We start from the raw sequence: 13076 nt of genomic DNA, 5'->3' as shown, positions 1-13076 counted from the left end.
TATTGCACAGGTGTGCCTTAGGCTGCCCACAATAAAAGGCCACTCTGAAATGTGCAGTTTGATCACACAGCACAATGCCACAGATGTCGCAACGTTTGAGGGAGCGTGCAATTGGCATGCTGACTGCAGGAATGTCTACCAGAGATGTTGCCCGTGCAATGAATGTTCATTTCTCTACCATAAGCCGTCTCCAAAGGCGTTTAACCCCTTAAGGACCGGGCTCATTTTCACCTTAAGGACCAGGCCATTTTTTGCAAATCTGACCAGTGTCACTTTAAGTGCTCATAACTTTAAAACGCTTTGACTTATCCAGGCCATTCTGAGATTGTTTCTTCGTCACATATTGTACTTCATGACACTGGTAAAATGAAGTAAAAAAAATTATTTTCTTTGCACAAAAAAATACCTAATTTACCAAAAATTTGAAAAAAATTAGCAAATTTCAAAGTTTCAGTTTCTCTACTTCTGTAATACATAGTAATACCCCAAAAAATTGTGATGACTTTACATTCCCCATATGTCTACTTCATGTTTGAATTGTTTTGGGAATGATATTTTATTTTTTGGGGATGTTATAAGGCTTAGAAGTTTAGAAGCAAATCTTGAAATTTTTCAGAAATTTACAAAAACTCAATTTTTAGCGACCAGTTCAGGTCTGAAGTCACTTTGCGAGGCTTACATAATAGAAACCACCCAAAAATGACCCCATCTAAGAAACTACACCCCTCAAGGTATTCAAAACTGATTTTGCATACATTGTTAACCCTTTAGGTGTTGCACAAGAGTTATTGGCAAATGGGGAGGAAATTTGAGAATTTCATATTTTCGTCAAATTTTTCATTTTAACCCATTTTTTCCACTAACAAAGCAAGGGTTAACAGCCAAACAAGATTCTATCTTTATTGCCCTGACTCTGCCGTTTACAGAAACACCCAATATGTGGCCGTAAACTACTGTACGGCCACACAGCGGGGCGTAGAGTGAAAGGTGCGCCGTTTGGTTTTTGGAAGGCTGATTTTTATGGACTGGTTTTTTGACACCATGTCCCATTTGAAGCCCCCTGATGCACCCCTAGAGGAGAAACTCCCTAAAAGTGACCCCATCTAAGAAACTACACCCCTCAAGGTATTCAAAACTGATTTTACATACGTCGTTAACCCTTTAGGTGTTGCACAAGAGTTATTGGCAAATGGGGATGAAATTTGAGAAATTAATTTTTTTGCCTAATTTTCAATTTTAACCCATTTTTTCCACTAACAAAGCAAGGGTTAACAGCCAAACAAGATTGTATCTTTATTGCCCTGACTCTGCCGTTTACAGAAACACCCCATATGTGGCCGTAAACTACTGTACGGGCACACAGTAGGGCGTAGAGTGAAAGGTGCGCGGTTTGGTTTTTGGAAGCCAGATTTTGCTGGACTGGTTTTTTGACACCATGTCCCATTTGAAGCCCCCCTGATGCACCCCTAGATTAGAAATTCCATAAAAGTGACCCCATCTAAGAAACTACACCCCTCAAGCTATTCAAAACTGATTTTACAAACTTTGTTAACCCTTTAGGTGTTGCACAAGATTTAATGGAAAATAGAGACACAATTTCAAAATTTCTAATTTTTGGCAGATTTTCCATTTTAATATTTTTTTTCCAGTTACAAAGCAAGGGTTAACAGTCAAACAAAACTCAATATTTATGGCCCTTATTCTGTAGTTTACAGAAACACCCCATATGTGGTTGTAAACCGCTGTACGGGCACACGGCAGAGCGCAGAAGGAAAGGAATTCCATACGGTTTTTGGAAGGCAGGTTTTGCTGGACTGTTTTTTTTGACACCATGTCCCATTTGAAGCCCCCTGATGCACCCCTAGAGTAGAAACTCCAAAAAAGTGACTCCATTTTAGAAACTACGGGATAGGGTGGCAGTTTTGTTGGTACTAGTTTAGGGTACATATGATTTTTGGTTGCTCTATATTACACTTTTTGTGCAGCAAGGTAACAAGAAATAGCTTTTTTGCCACGTTTTTTTTTTTTTGTTATTTACAACATTCATCTGACAGGTTTTATCATGTGGTAATTTTATAGAGCAGGTTGTCACGGACGCGGCGATACCTAATATGTATACAATTTTTTTTATTTATGTAAGTTTTATACAATAACTTCATTTTTAAAACCAAAAAAATGTTTTAGTGTCTCCATAGTCTAAGAGCCATAGTTTTTTCAGTTTTTGGGCGATTATCTTGAGTAGGGTCTCATTTTTTGTGGGAGGAGATGACGGTTTGATTGGCACTATTTTGGGGTGCATATGACTTTTTGATCGCTCGCTATTACACTTTTTGTGACGTAAGATGGCAAAAAATGGCTTTTTTTACACCGTTTTTGTTTTTATTTTTTTACGGTGGTCACCTGAGGGGTTAGGTCATGTGATATTTTTATAGAGCCGGTCGATACGGACGCGGCGATACCTAATATGTATACTTTTTATTTTATTTATGTAAGTTTTACACAATGATTTCATTTTTGAAACAAAAAAAATCATGTTTTAGTGTTTCCATAGTCTAAGAGCCATAGTTTTTTCAGTTTTTGGGTGATTATCTTGAGTAGGGTATGATTTTTTGCGGGATGAGATGACGGTTTGATTGGTACTATTTTGGCGTACATGCAACTTTTTTGATCACTTTTATTACCTTTTTTGGGAAGTAAGGTGGGCAAAATTTAAATTTTCTCATAGTTTTTATTTTTTTATTTTTATGGCGTTCACCGTGCGGGGAAAGTAACATGACCGTTTTATAGATCAGGTCGTTACGGACGCAGCGATACCTAATATGTGTAGTGTATTTTTATTTTATTTTTTTTATTCAGTGATAAATGTTTTTTTTTTTATCTTAACTTTTTTCACTTTTTTTTACATTTTTGTGACCCAGACCCACTTGGTTCTTGAAGATCCAGTGGGTCTGATGTCTGTATAATACAGTACAGTACAATATATATTGTTCTGTACTGTATTTTACTTACACTGAACAGATCTATGCTTTTAGCACAGATCTGTTCAGCACCATGGACAGCAGGACGCCTGAGCAGGCGTCCTGTTGCCATGGGAACCTTCCCCGTCTGCTCAGAACTTCGCAGACGGGGAAGGGTAAGCACGGGGCTGAGGGGGGCTCTCTGGGGGCTCTCTCCCTCTCCATCGGGGGGCTGCAAAGGCACAGCAGCCCCCCGATGGAGAGGGAGGGAGCTCCCTGACCGATGACAGTTAACTTTTTCCATACAGCGGTCCGTACGGACCGCGGTATGGAAAGGGTTAAACGGCTGACATCTTCACAGATGTCAGCCGTTTATACCAGGGTGCCAGCAATGTGCTGGCACCCTGGTATACCCACTAGAAGACAACGATCATTCATGTGGAGGCGGGCGGGGGATCGCGATCCCGCCTGCCGCACCGCCCGCCTCCCGCAACGCCCCCACCGCCTGCGACACCCCCCCCCCGCACCACCCTCCGGCATAAAATCGTGCAGGGGTGCAGGGGGGGGGGTGAAAAATATTTATTTTAGCCACTCTAAAGTTTCTGATCCCCGCGGTCAGGGACCGCGGCGATCAGAAACTGCAAAAAGCGCAGCAAACCACAGGTCTGAATTGACCTGCGGTTTGCTGCGATCGCCGATACGGGGGGGGTCAAATGACCCCCCCCTGCATTGTTACGGGATGCCGGCTGAATGATTTCAGCCGAAATCCCGTTCCAATTAACCCCTGGGGCGCCGGAATACAGATTTTAAGTCAGGACGTACCGGTACGTCCTGGGTCCTTAAGGACTCGGGAAATAGGGTGTACCGGTACGTCCTGGGTCCTTAAGGGGTTAAGAGTATTTGTCAGTACATCCAACCAGCCTCACAACTGCAGACCACGTGTAACCACACCAGCCCAGGATCTCCACATCCAGCATGTTCACCTCCATGATCGTCTGAGACCAGCCACCCGGACAGCTGCAGCAACAATATGCTGATGTCAACGTTGTGGGTCGAGTGGCCCATGGTGGAGGTGGGGTTAGGGTTTGGGCAGGCGTATGTTATGGACAACGAACACAGGTGCATTTTATTGATAGCATTTTGAATGCACAGAGATACTGAGATAAGATCTTGAGGCCCATTGTTGTGCCATTCATCCATGACCATCACCTCATGTTGCAGCATGATAATGCACGGCCCCATATTGCAGGGATCTGTAATTCCTGGAAGCTGAAAACATCCCAGTTCTTGTATACACTCCGGACATGTCACCCATTGAGCATGTTTGGGATGCTCTGGATCGGCGTATACGACAGCGTGTTCCAGTTCCTGCCAATATTCTGCAACTTCGCAAAACTATTTTAGAGGAGTGGACCAACATTCCACAGGCCGCAATCAACAACCTGATCAACTCTATGCGACGGAGATGTGTTGCACTGCATGAGGCAAATGGTGGCCACACCAGATACTGACTGGTTTTCTGACTCCCCCAGTAAGGCAAAACTGTGCACATTTCAGAGTGTCCTTTTTATTGTGGGCAGTCTAAGGCACACCTCTGCAATATTCATGCTGTCAAATCAGCACCTTGATATGCCACACCTGTGAGGTGGGATGGATTATCTCGGCAAAGGAGAAGTGCTCACTAACACAGATTTAGGCTCCATTCACACGTCCGCAACGTGTTTTGCGGATACACAGAGCCACAAAACACGGAAAGCGGCAATGTTCCTTTCGCATTTTGCAGACCGCACATTGCCGGCACTAATAGAATATGCCTATTCTTGTCCACAATTGCGGACAAGAATAGGACATGTTCTATTTTTTTGTGGAACGGAAGTGCGGACCCGAAAGTGCGGATCCGCAATTCCGTGTCCGGGCAGCACATCGTGCTGCCCCATAGGAATGAATGGGTCCGCAATTCTGTTCAGCAAAATGCAGAATGGAGCCTAAGACAGATTTGTGAACAATATTTGAGAGTAATGGGTCTTTTGTGTATGTAGAAAATGTTTCAGATCTTTGAGTTCAGCTCATGCAAAATGGGAGCAAAACCGAAAGTGTTCCGTTTATATTTTTGTTCAGTGTATAATATACAAAAGAAGATCCTGAGTTTTGGAGGAATCCAACATAGGGTAAAACACCTGATTACCTGCAGAAGCACATTTATAGTTTACCTGCTAATAAGTCCTTGCGGATGATTTTATATAGGGAAAACTATCAGATGCCCTTTTGAAAGAGTCAGAGAACATATGAATTGCGTGAGATCAGGGAAAGGTTGCCCCAGATTCAGTGAACATATGAGAGAGACACATGGGGGCAGTGTGGAGTCTCTAAGATTCGCAGGTATTGAGATAGTCCCTAGTGATAGACATCGACTCCTCCTACAGAAAGAAGCAAAATGGATCCTGCGTGCAGGTGCTTTAGGGCAACTCGGTTTGAATGATTTAAGTGTTTTCCTGTGAAAGATGCGCCTAGTACTATTTATAAGTATTGTTTTTAACAATGTATGTTGTTTTATATTGATTAACATCTAGGCACGTTAGAGTCATGTGTTTCTATGACAACTTGTGCCGTGAGACGTTTAAGAAGCAGCACCGGAGTACGTGCTGACGTTTAGTGGCCTGAGGAAGCGTGTTTTGCGCAAAATGGTTGTCGCTGCTACCAGGTGTGTTTGATATGCGCGCCGCCCCAGCCTGTATGTACCGGAGCACTTAATGAAGTGTGCTGAATGAAGGAGGATTTTCATCTACAGTGTTGAGTGCCGCCCATTCTTTTTTCTCCTTTTGCCCCTCTGTGTTTTACTGACACTGAACAGCCCAAAAATAATTTTCAAAGCATCTCTTCTTAAGGCCTCATGCACACGACCGTTGTTTTATTCCGTGTCCGTTGTTCCATTTTTCGTGATTTTCTGCGGACCCATTGACTTTCAATAGGTCCGTTGAAAACTCGGCTAATGCACCGTTTGCCATCCGCGTCCGTGATCCGTGGTTCCAGTCCGTCAAAAAAATATAACCTGTCCTATTATTTTCGCGGAAAACGGTTCGCGGACCCATTCAAGTCAATGGGACTGCTAAAAAACACAGAGGCACACAAGATTGTCGTCCGCATCCGTTTTTTTCCTATCATTTGCATGGCAAACTTGACTTAGACTTTTTTTTACTTTCCTTTATGTCTGGTGGTCCTCCAAAAATAAAGGAAGACACACGGAAACAAAAACGGAAACGGATCACGGAACAACGGAACCCCATTTTGCAGAACGGAACACAACAACGGTCGTGTGCATGAGGCCTAATGATCAGTTAAAGATGGATGCAACACAAATGCAACACGGACCCATAGACTATAATGGATGTGATGGATCCGTGAACACGGACAAAATAGAGCATGCATCCGTGCTAAAAACACTGACCTACGGACCGTGCTAAAACACGGATGTCTGAATACACACATTAGAATGGATGGGGACGTGTGCTGTCCGTGGAGAACACGTACAGCACACGTCCATGAAACACTGACGTGTGAATGAGGGTTTACATTGCAGGACATCTTTCAAGGTTCTTTGGCCTTCACGCCACTACACGTGGATAAGCAGGCTTCTCACTAGGCAGCTAGTATCACTACTCGCTGTTTTCTCCACTGTACATCACAGCTTGTCTCCATAGCCAACCTGACCCAAACTGTAGCAGTCTCTCTCTCACTGCTGTCTGGCTTCTTTTCCAGTGACAGCACTTGTCCTCCCCATGCATCACCTATCAGATCCTCTTTCCATCTGACCCTCCAACCAATGCACAGCAGTTTCAGTAGACCAAAAGAAACATACACAGAGCCTACTGAAGTTTATGTGCTTGTTAGGCTAAACACATAAAGTGACTTTCTTACCTCAGGATGGGTCATCATTATCAAATTGAGGGGGTCCAACCCCACAAACCCCCACCGATCAGCTGTTTTCACCACTTGGATGGGAGCGGAGCTGCAGTATGTCGGTATGCACAGTACACAGTAGTGCCTTCTTCTCGCTGGGTCTATTGTTTCATTTCCAGCATCGGCAGTAGATTGGTGAGGGTACAGGTTTTCACACCTCACCATTGTGATATTGATGACCTAACTTGAGGATAGTATAGTCCAAAGAAGGTCGGCACTGCTGAGGGCATTTGGCGGTGCACGTGTCTGCGGGCAGGGATCCCAGTAGATAATTCGCAACTAAAGACTGGCACTCGCTTGATGAATATTCTTGTAGATTTATTCAGTCACATATTTCATGTGTACACATGTCTGATGAAAGCACATAGTTGCTGAAACGCGTCACTATGATGAAATATGTGACTGAATAAATCTACAAGAATATTCATCAAGCGAATGCCGGTCTTTATTTGCGAACTAACTTGAGGATAGGTCATCAATATCTACAGAAAGGAAACCGCTATTAAAGGGAGCTTGTCACCATTTCCATGGTAAGAAATAACCTTTAAGGTACCCATCAATATCAGTTGGTCATCAGCATTCTCTCCTGATTTCCCCCATACAGGGGTCGGTCATCATGGACCCTGGAAACTGTCCTGGTTTCCAAAAGTGCAGATAGTCAGTAAACCACTATTAAAAACATTCTTACACAAAAACATAAGTTACAATTAGATCATCAATAAATCAGTACAAGAAGCCAAAAAGGATGGTGGCAGTAGGCAGGGAGATATCTCAGGAGGTTGAGGTCTCATACATCTCGCAGGTTGTGCATGAGTCATGAGCCTTATCCATCTAACCACTGTATTTTTAAAAAATTTTTGAAAACTATCTGAGTGCCCCCTATTGGCAAAATGCTTGTATTTTTTATAATCTGATTCTTGATGGATTGACCCACTGCGGTGTGCTGTATGGGTAGTGGTGGCAAAGGGCCCTTTGATGCATAAGACACTGGTGATGAAGCAATATATCGAGCACCCTGAATAGTCCTATATCATTCTAGCTATATAACTTACGTTGTATCTTTTCAACATCTGGTATTTAGGACACTCATAATCGCCACAAAAAGAAGGGAACTCATCAACGCTGTTTTCTTCAGCTAGCACTGCAGTCCCACACAGAGGAAGCAAGCTCAGGAGTATGAAAGACACAGAAGCCATAGCCATTCAGTATGTGAAGAGATTACTGGGAGAGAAGGTTGCTGGGCTCACATTTATATGCTACACCATGGGGAGGGGCGAAGGTTAACCACTTCACTACTTCTTACAGCAGAGGAAGAGAAAATCCGTGGAAATAGCTCTTCATCAGTTTTGCTGACTTGAGTGAAATAAAACGTTGAGCCACTCTCACATACTCTGACTAGGTAAGATATCCGTATCACGTGGTGAGGTAGTAAAGATCACAAAATGCAATTTAGAGAGAAACGTAGGAACAATCATCAAATCCAACCGAAGCGGTGGCTTTGAAGGTTTTGTTTTTTTGTTTTTTTTTTGAGGGTAGAGAGGAATGGGGTGGTAAAAGCATGCCTCCCAAGTGTCCCTCTTTTTGACCCATGTCCCTCTGTGATCCTTAAATCTTCCTCTTTTTGACCTGGGGAATTAATGCATAAGGCCCCTTTCAGACGAGTGAGTTTTCCACGTGGGCGGAATGTGTTATGCGAACGGATTGCGCCCGCACTGAATCTGATTATTCCAATAGTCTACTGACTATAATTTCCCGTTTTTGGTCCTATAATTAAAATATAACTTTTATTTTCCTTTTGTTAAACTCTATATTCCACACAGAAAAAAACAAACTTGTTAAAAGGTATATGGAGGACTTGGACCTGTGACCACAGTGTCTGTATTATTCTAGATAGTGAGGAGGACTTGTTCTTTCACACAAAAATCATATACAGGCTACTTGTGTCTAGCCTATGTAATTACACTTTAACCACTTAAGGACCACAGGTTTATACCCCCCTAAAGACCAGGCCCTTTTTTACAAATCGGCACTCCACAAATTTAGCGGTTTATTGCTCGGTCATGCAACTTACCACCCAAATGAATTTTACCTCCTTTTCTTCTCACTAATAGAGCTTTCATTTGGTGGTATTTCATTGCTGCTGACATTTTTACTTTTTTTGTTATTAATCGAAATGTAACGATTTTTTTGCAAAAAAATGACATTTTTCACTTTCAGTTGCAAAATTTTGCAAAAAAAACGACATCCATATATAAATTTTTCTCTAAATTTATTGTTCTACATGTCTTTGATAAAAAAAAAATGTTTGGGTAAAAAAAAAATGGTTTGGGTAAAAGTTATAGCGTTTACAAACTATGGTACAAAAATGTGAATTTCCGCTTTTTTATGAAGCAGCTCTGACTTTCTGAGCACCTGTCATGTTTCCTGAGGTTCTACAATGGCCAGACAGTACAAACACCCCACAAATGACCCCATTTCGGAAGTAGACACCCTAAGGTATTCGCTGATGGGCATAGTGAGTTCATAGAACTTTTTTTTTTTTGTCACAAGTTAGCGGAAAATGATGATTTTTTTTTTTTGATTTTCTTTCTTACAAAGTCTCATATTTCACTAACGTGTGACAAAAAATTAAAACTTCCATGAACTCACTATGCCCATCAGCGAATACCTTGGGGTGTCTTCTTTCCAAAATGGGGTCACTTGTGGGGTAGTTATACTGCCCTGGCATTCTAGGGGCCCAAATGTGTGGTAAGGAGTTTGAAATCAAATTCTGTAAAAAATGACCAGTGAAATCCGAAAGGTGCTCTTTGGAATGTGGGCCCCTTTGCCCACCTAGGCTGCAAAAAAGTGTCACACATCTGGTATCTCCGTATTCAGGAGAAGTTGGGGAATGTGTTTTGGGGTGTCATTTTACATATACCCATGCTGGGTGAGATAAATATCTTGGTCAAATGCCAACTTTGTATAAAAAAATGGGAAAAGTTGTCTTTTGCCAAGATATTTCTCTCACCCAGCATGGGTATATGTAAAATGAAACCCCAAAACACATTCCCCAACTTCTCCTGAATACGGAGATACCAGATGTGTGACACTTTTTTGCAGCCTAGGTGGGCAAAGGGGCCCATATTCCAAAGAGCACCTTTCGGATTTCACTGGTCATTTTTTACAGAATTTGATTTCAAACTCCTTACCACACATTTGGGCCCCTAGTATGCCAGGGCAGTATAACTACCCCACAAGTGACCCCATTTTGGAAAGAAGACACCCCAAGGTATTCCGTGAGGGGCATGGCGAGTTCCTAGAATTTTTTATTTTTTGTCACAAGTTAGTGGGAAATGATGATTTATTTATTTTTTTCTTACAAAGTCTCATATTCCACTAACTTGTGACAAAAAATAAAAACTTCCATGAACTCACTATGCCCATCAGCGAATACCTTGGGGTGTCTTCTTTCCAAAATGGGGTCACTTGTGGGGTAGTTATACTGCCCTGGAATTCTAGGGGCCCAAATGTGTGGTAAGGAGTTTGAAATCAAATTCTGTAAAAAATGACCAGTGAAATCCGAAAGGTGCTCTTTGGAATATGGGCCCCTTTGCCCACCTAGGCTGCAAAAAAGTGCCACACATGTGGTATCGCCGTACTCAGGAGAAGTTGGGGAATGTGTTTTGGGGTGTCATTTTACATATACCCATGCTGGGTGAGATAAATATCTTGGTCAAATGCCAACTTTGTATAAAAAAATGGGAAAAGTTGTCTTTTGACAAGATATTTCTCTCACCCAGCATGGGTATATGTAAAATGACACCCCAAAACACATTCCCCAACTTCTCCTGAGTACGGAGATACCAGATGTGTGACACTTTTTTGCAGCCTAGGTGGGCAAAGGGGCCCATATTCCAAAGAGCACCTTTCGGATTTCACTGGTCATTTTTTACACATTTTGATTTCAAACTTCTTACCACACATTTGGGCCCCTAGAATGCCAGGGCAGTATAACTACCCCACAAGTGACCCCATTTTGGAAAGAAGACACCCCCAGGTATTTCGTGATGGGCATAGTGAGTTCATGGAAGTTTTTATTTTTTGTCACAAGTTAGTGGAATATGAGACTTTGTAAGAAAAAAGAAAATCATCATTTTCCGCTAACTTGTGACAAAAAATATAAAATTCTAGGAACTCGCCATGCCCCTCACGGAATACCTTGGGGTGTCTTCTTTCCAAAATGGGGTCACTTGTGGGGTAGTTATACTGCCCTGGCATTTTCCAGGGGCCCTAATGTGTGGTAAGTAGGTAAATGACCTGTGAAATCCTAAAGGTGCTCTTTGGAATGTGGGCCCCTTTTCCCACCTAGGCTGCAAAAAAGTGTCACACATCTGGTATCGCCGTATTCAGGAGAAGTTGGGCAATGTGTTTTGGGGTGTCTTTTTACATATACTCATGCTGGGTGAGAGAAATATCTCAGCAAAAGACAACTTTTCCCATTTTTTTATACAAAGTTGGCATTTGACCAAGATATTTATCTCACCCAGCATGGGTATATGTAAAATGACACCCCAAAACACATTGCCCAACTTCTCCTGAGTACGGCGATACCAGATGTGTGACACTTTTTTGCAGCCTAGATGCGCAAAGGGGCCCACATTCCTTTTATGAGGGCATTTTTAGACATTTGGATCCCAGACTTCTTCTCACGCTTTAGGGCCCCTAGAATGCCAGGGCAGTATAAATACCCCACATGTGACCCCATTTTGGAAAGAAGACACCCCAAGGTATTCAATGAGGGGTATGGCGAGTTCATAGAATTTTTTTTTTTTGGCACAAGTTAGCGGAAATTGATTTTATTTATTTTTTTCTCACAAAGTCTCCCTTTCCGCTAACTTGGGACAAAAATTTCAATAGTTCATGGACTCAATATGCCCCTCACGGAATACCTTGGGGTGTCTTCTTTCCAAAATGGGGTCACATGTGGGGTATTTATACTGCCCTGGCATTCTAGGGTCTCTAAAGCGTGAGAAGAAGTCTGGAATATAAATCTCTAAAAAATTTTACGCATTTGGATTCCGTGAGGGGTATGGTGAGTTCATGTGAGATTTTATTTTTTGACACAAGTTAGTGGAATATGAGACTTTGTAAGAAAAAAAAAAATTTCCGCTAACTTGGGCCAAAAAAATGTCTGAATGGAGCCTTACAGGGGGGTGATCAATGACAGGGGGGTGATCAATGACAGGGGGGTGATCAATGACAGGGGGGTGATCAGGGAGTCTATATGGGGTGATCACCCCCCTGTCATTGATCACCCCCCTATAAGGCTCCATTCAGATGTCCGTATGTGTTTTGCGGATCCGATCCATGTATCCGTGGATCCGTAAAAATCATACGGACATCTGAATGCAGCCTGACAGGGGGGGGTGATCAATGACAGGGGGGGTGATCAATGACAGGGGGGTGATCAATGACAGGGGGGGTGATCAATGACAGGGGGGGTGATCAATGACAGGGGGGGTGATCAATGACAGGGGGGTGATCAGGGAGTCTATATGGGGTGATCACCCCCCCTGGAAGGCTCCAGGGAGACGCCTGTATGTGTTTTGCGGATCCGATCCATCTATCAGTGGATCCATAAAAATCATGCGGACATCTGAATGGAGCTTTACAGGGGGGTAATCAATGACAGGGGGGTGATCAGGGAGTCTATATGTGGTGATCACCACAGTCATTGATCACGCCCCTGTAAGGCTCCATTCAGACTTCCATATGCGTTTTGCGGATCCGATCCATCTATCAGTGGATCCGTAAAAATCATGCGGACGTCTGAATGGAGCTTTACAGGGGGGTGATCAATGACAGGGGGGTAATCAATGACAGGGGGGTGATCAGGGAGTCTATATGGGGTGATCACCACAGTCATTGATCACGCCCCTGTAAGGCTCCATTCAGACGTCCATATGAGTTTTGCGGATCCGATCCATCTATCAGTGGATCCGTAAAAATCATGCCGACGTCTGAATGGAGCTTTACAGGGGGGTGATCAATGACAGGGGGGTAATCAATGACAGGGGGGTGATCAGGGAGTCTATATGAGGTGATCACCACAGTCATTGATCACGCCCCTGTAAGGCTTCATTCAGACGTCCGTATGCGTTTTGCGGATCCGATCCATCT

At 43.0% G+C, this 13076-nt stretch overlaps 1 protein-coding gene across 1 annotated transcript in view; it reads right to left on the bottom strand.

The window, feature by feature from the left end:
* Positions 1-8146, bottom strand: part of LOC120998827 (heme-binding protein 2-like) — a 41399-nt gene extending 33253 nt beyond the window's left edge. Inside the window, exon 1 of the mRNA XM_040429678.1 lies at positions 7967-8146. Coding sequence (XP_040285612.1) covers positions 7967-8116 — 150 coding nt within the window. The 5' untranslated portion in view covers positions 8117-8146. The remainder of the gene's footprint in view (positions 1-7966) is intronic.
* Positions 8147-13076: the final 4930 nt, after the last annotated feature.

This window comes from Bufo bufo, chromosome 4, assembly GCF_905171765.1.
Source record: "Bufo bufo chromosome 4, aBufBuf1.1, whole genome shotgun sequence".
Lineage (NCBI taxonomy): Eukaryota > Metazoa > Chordata > Amphibia > Anura > Bufonidae > Bufo > Bufo bufo.
Note: the sequence above shows the minus strand (reverse complement) of the source record. Positions and strands in the feature narration are given on the sequence as shown.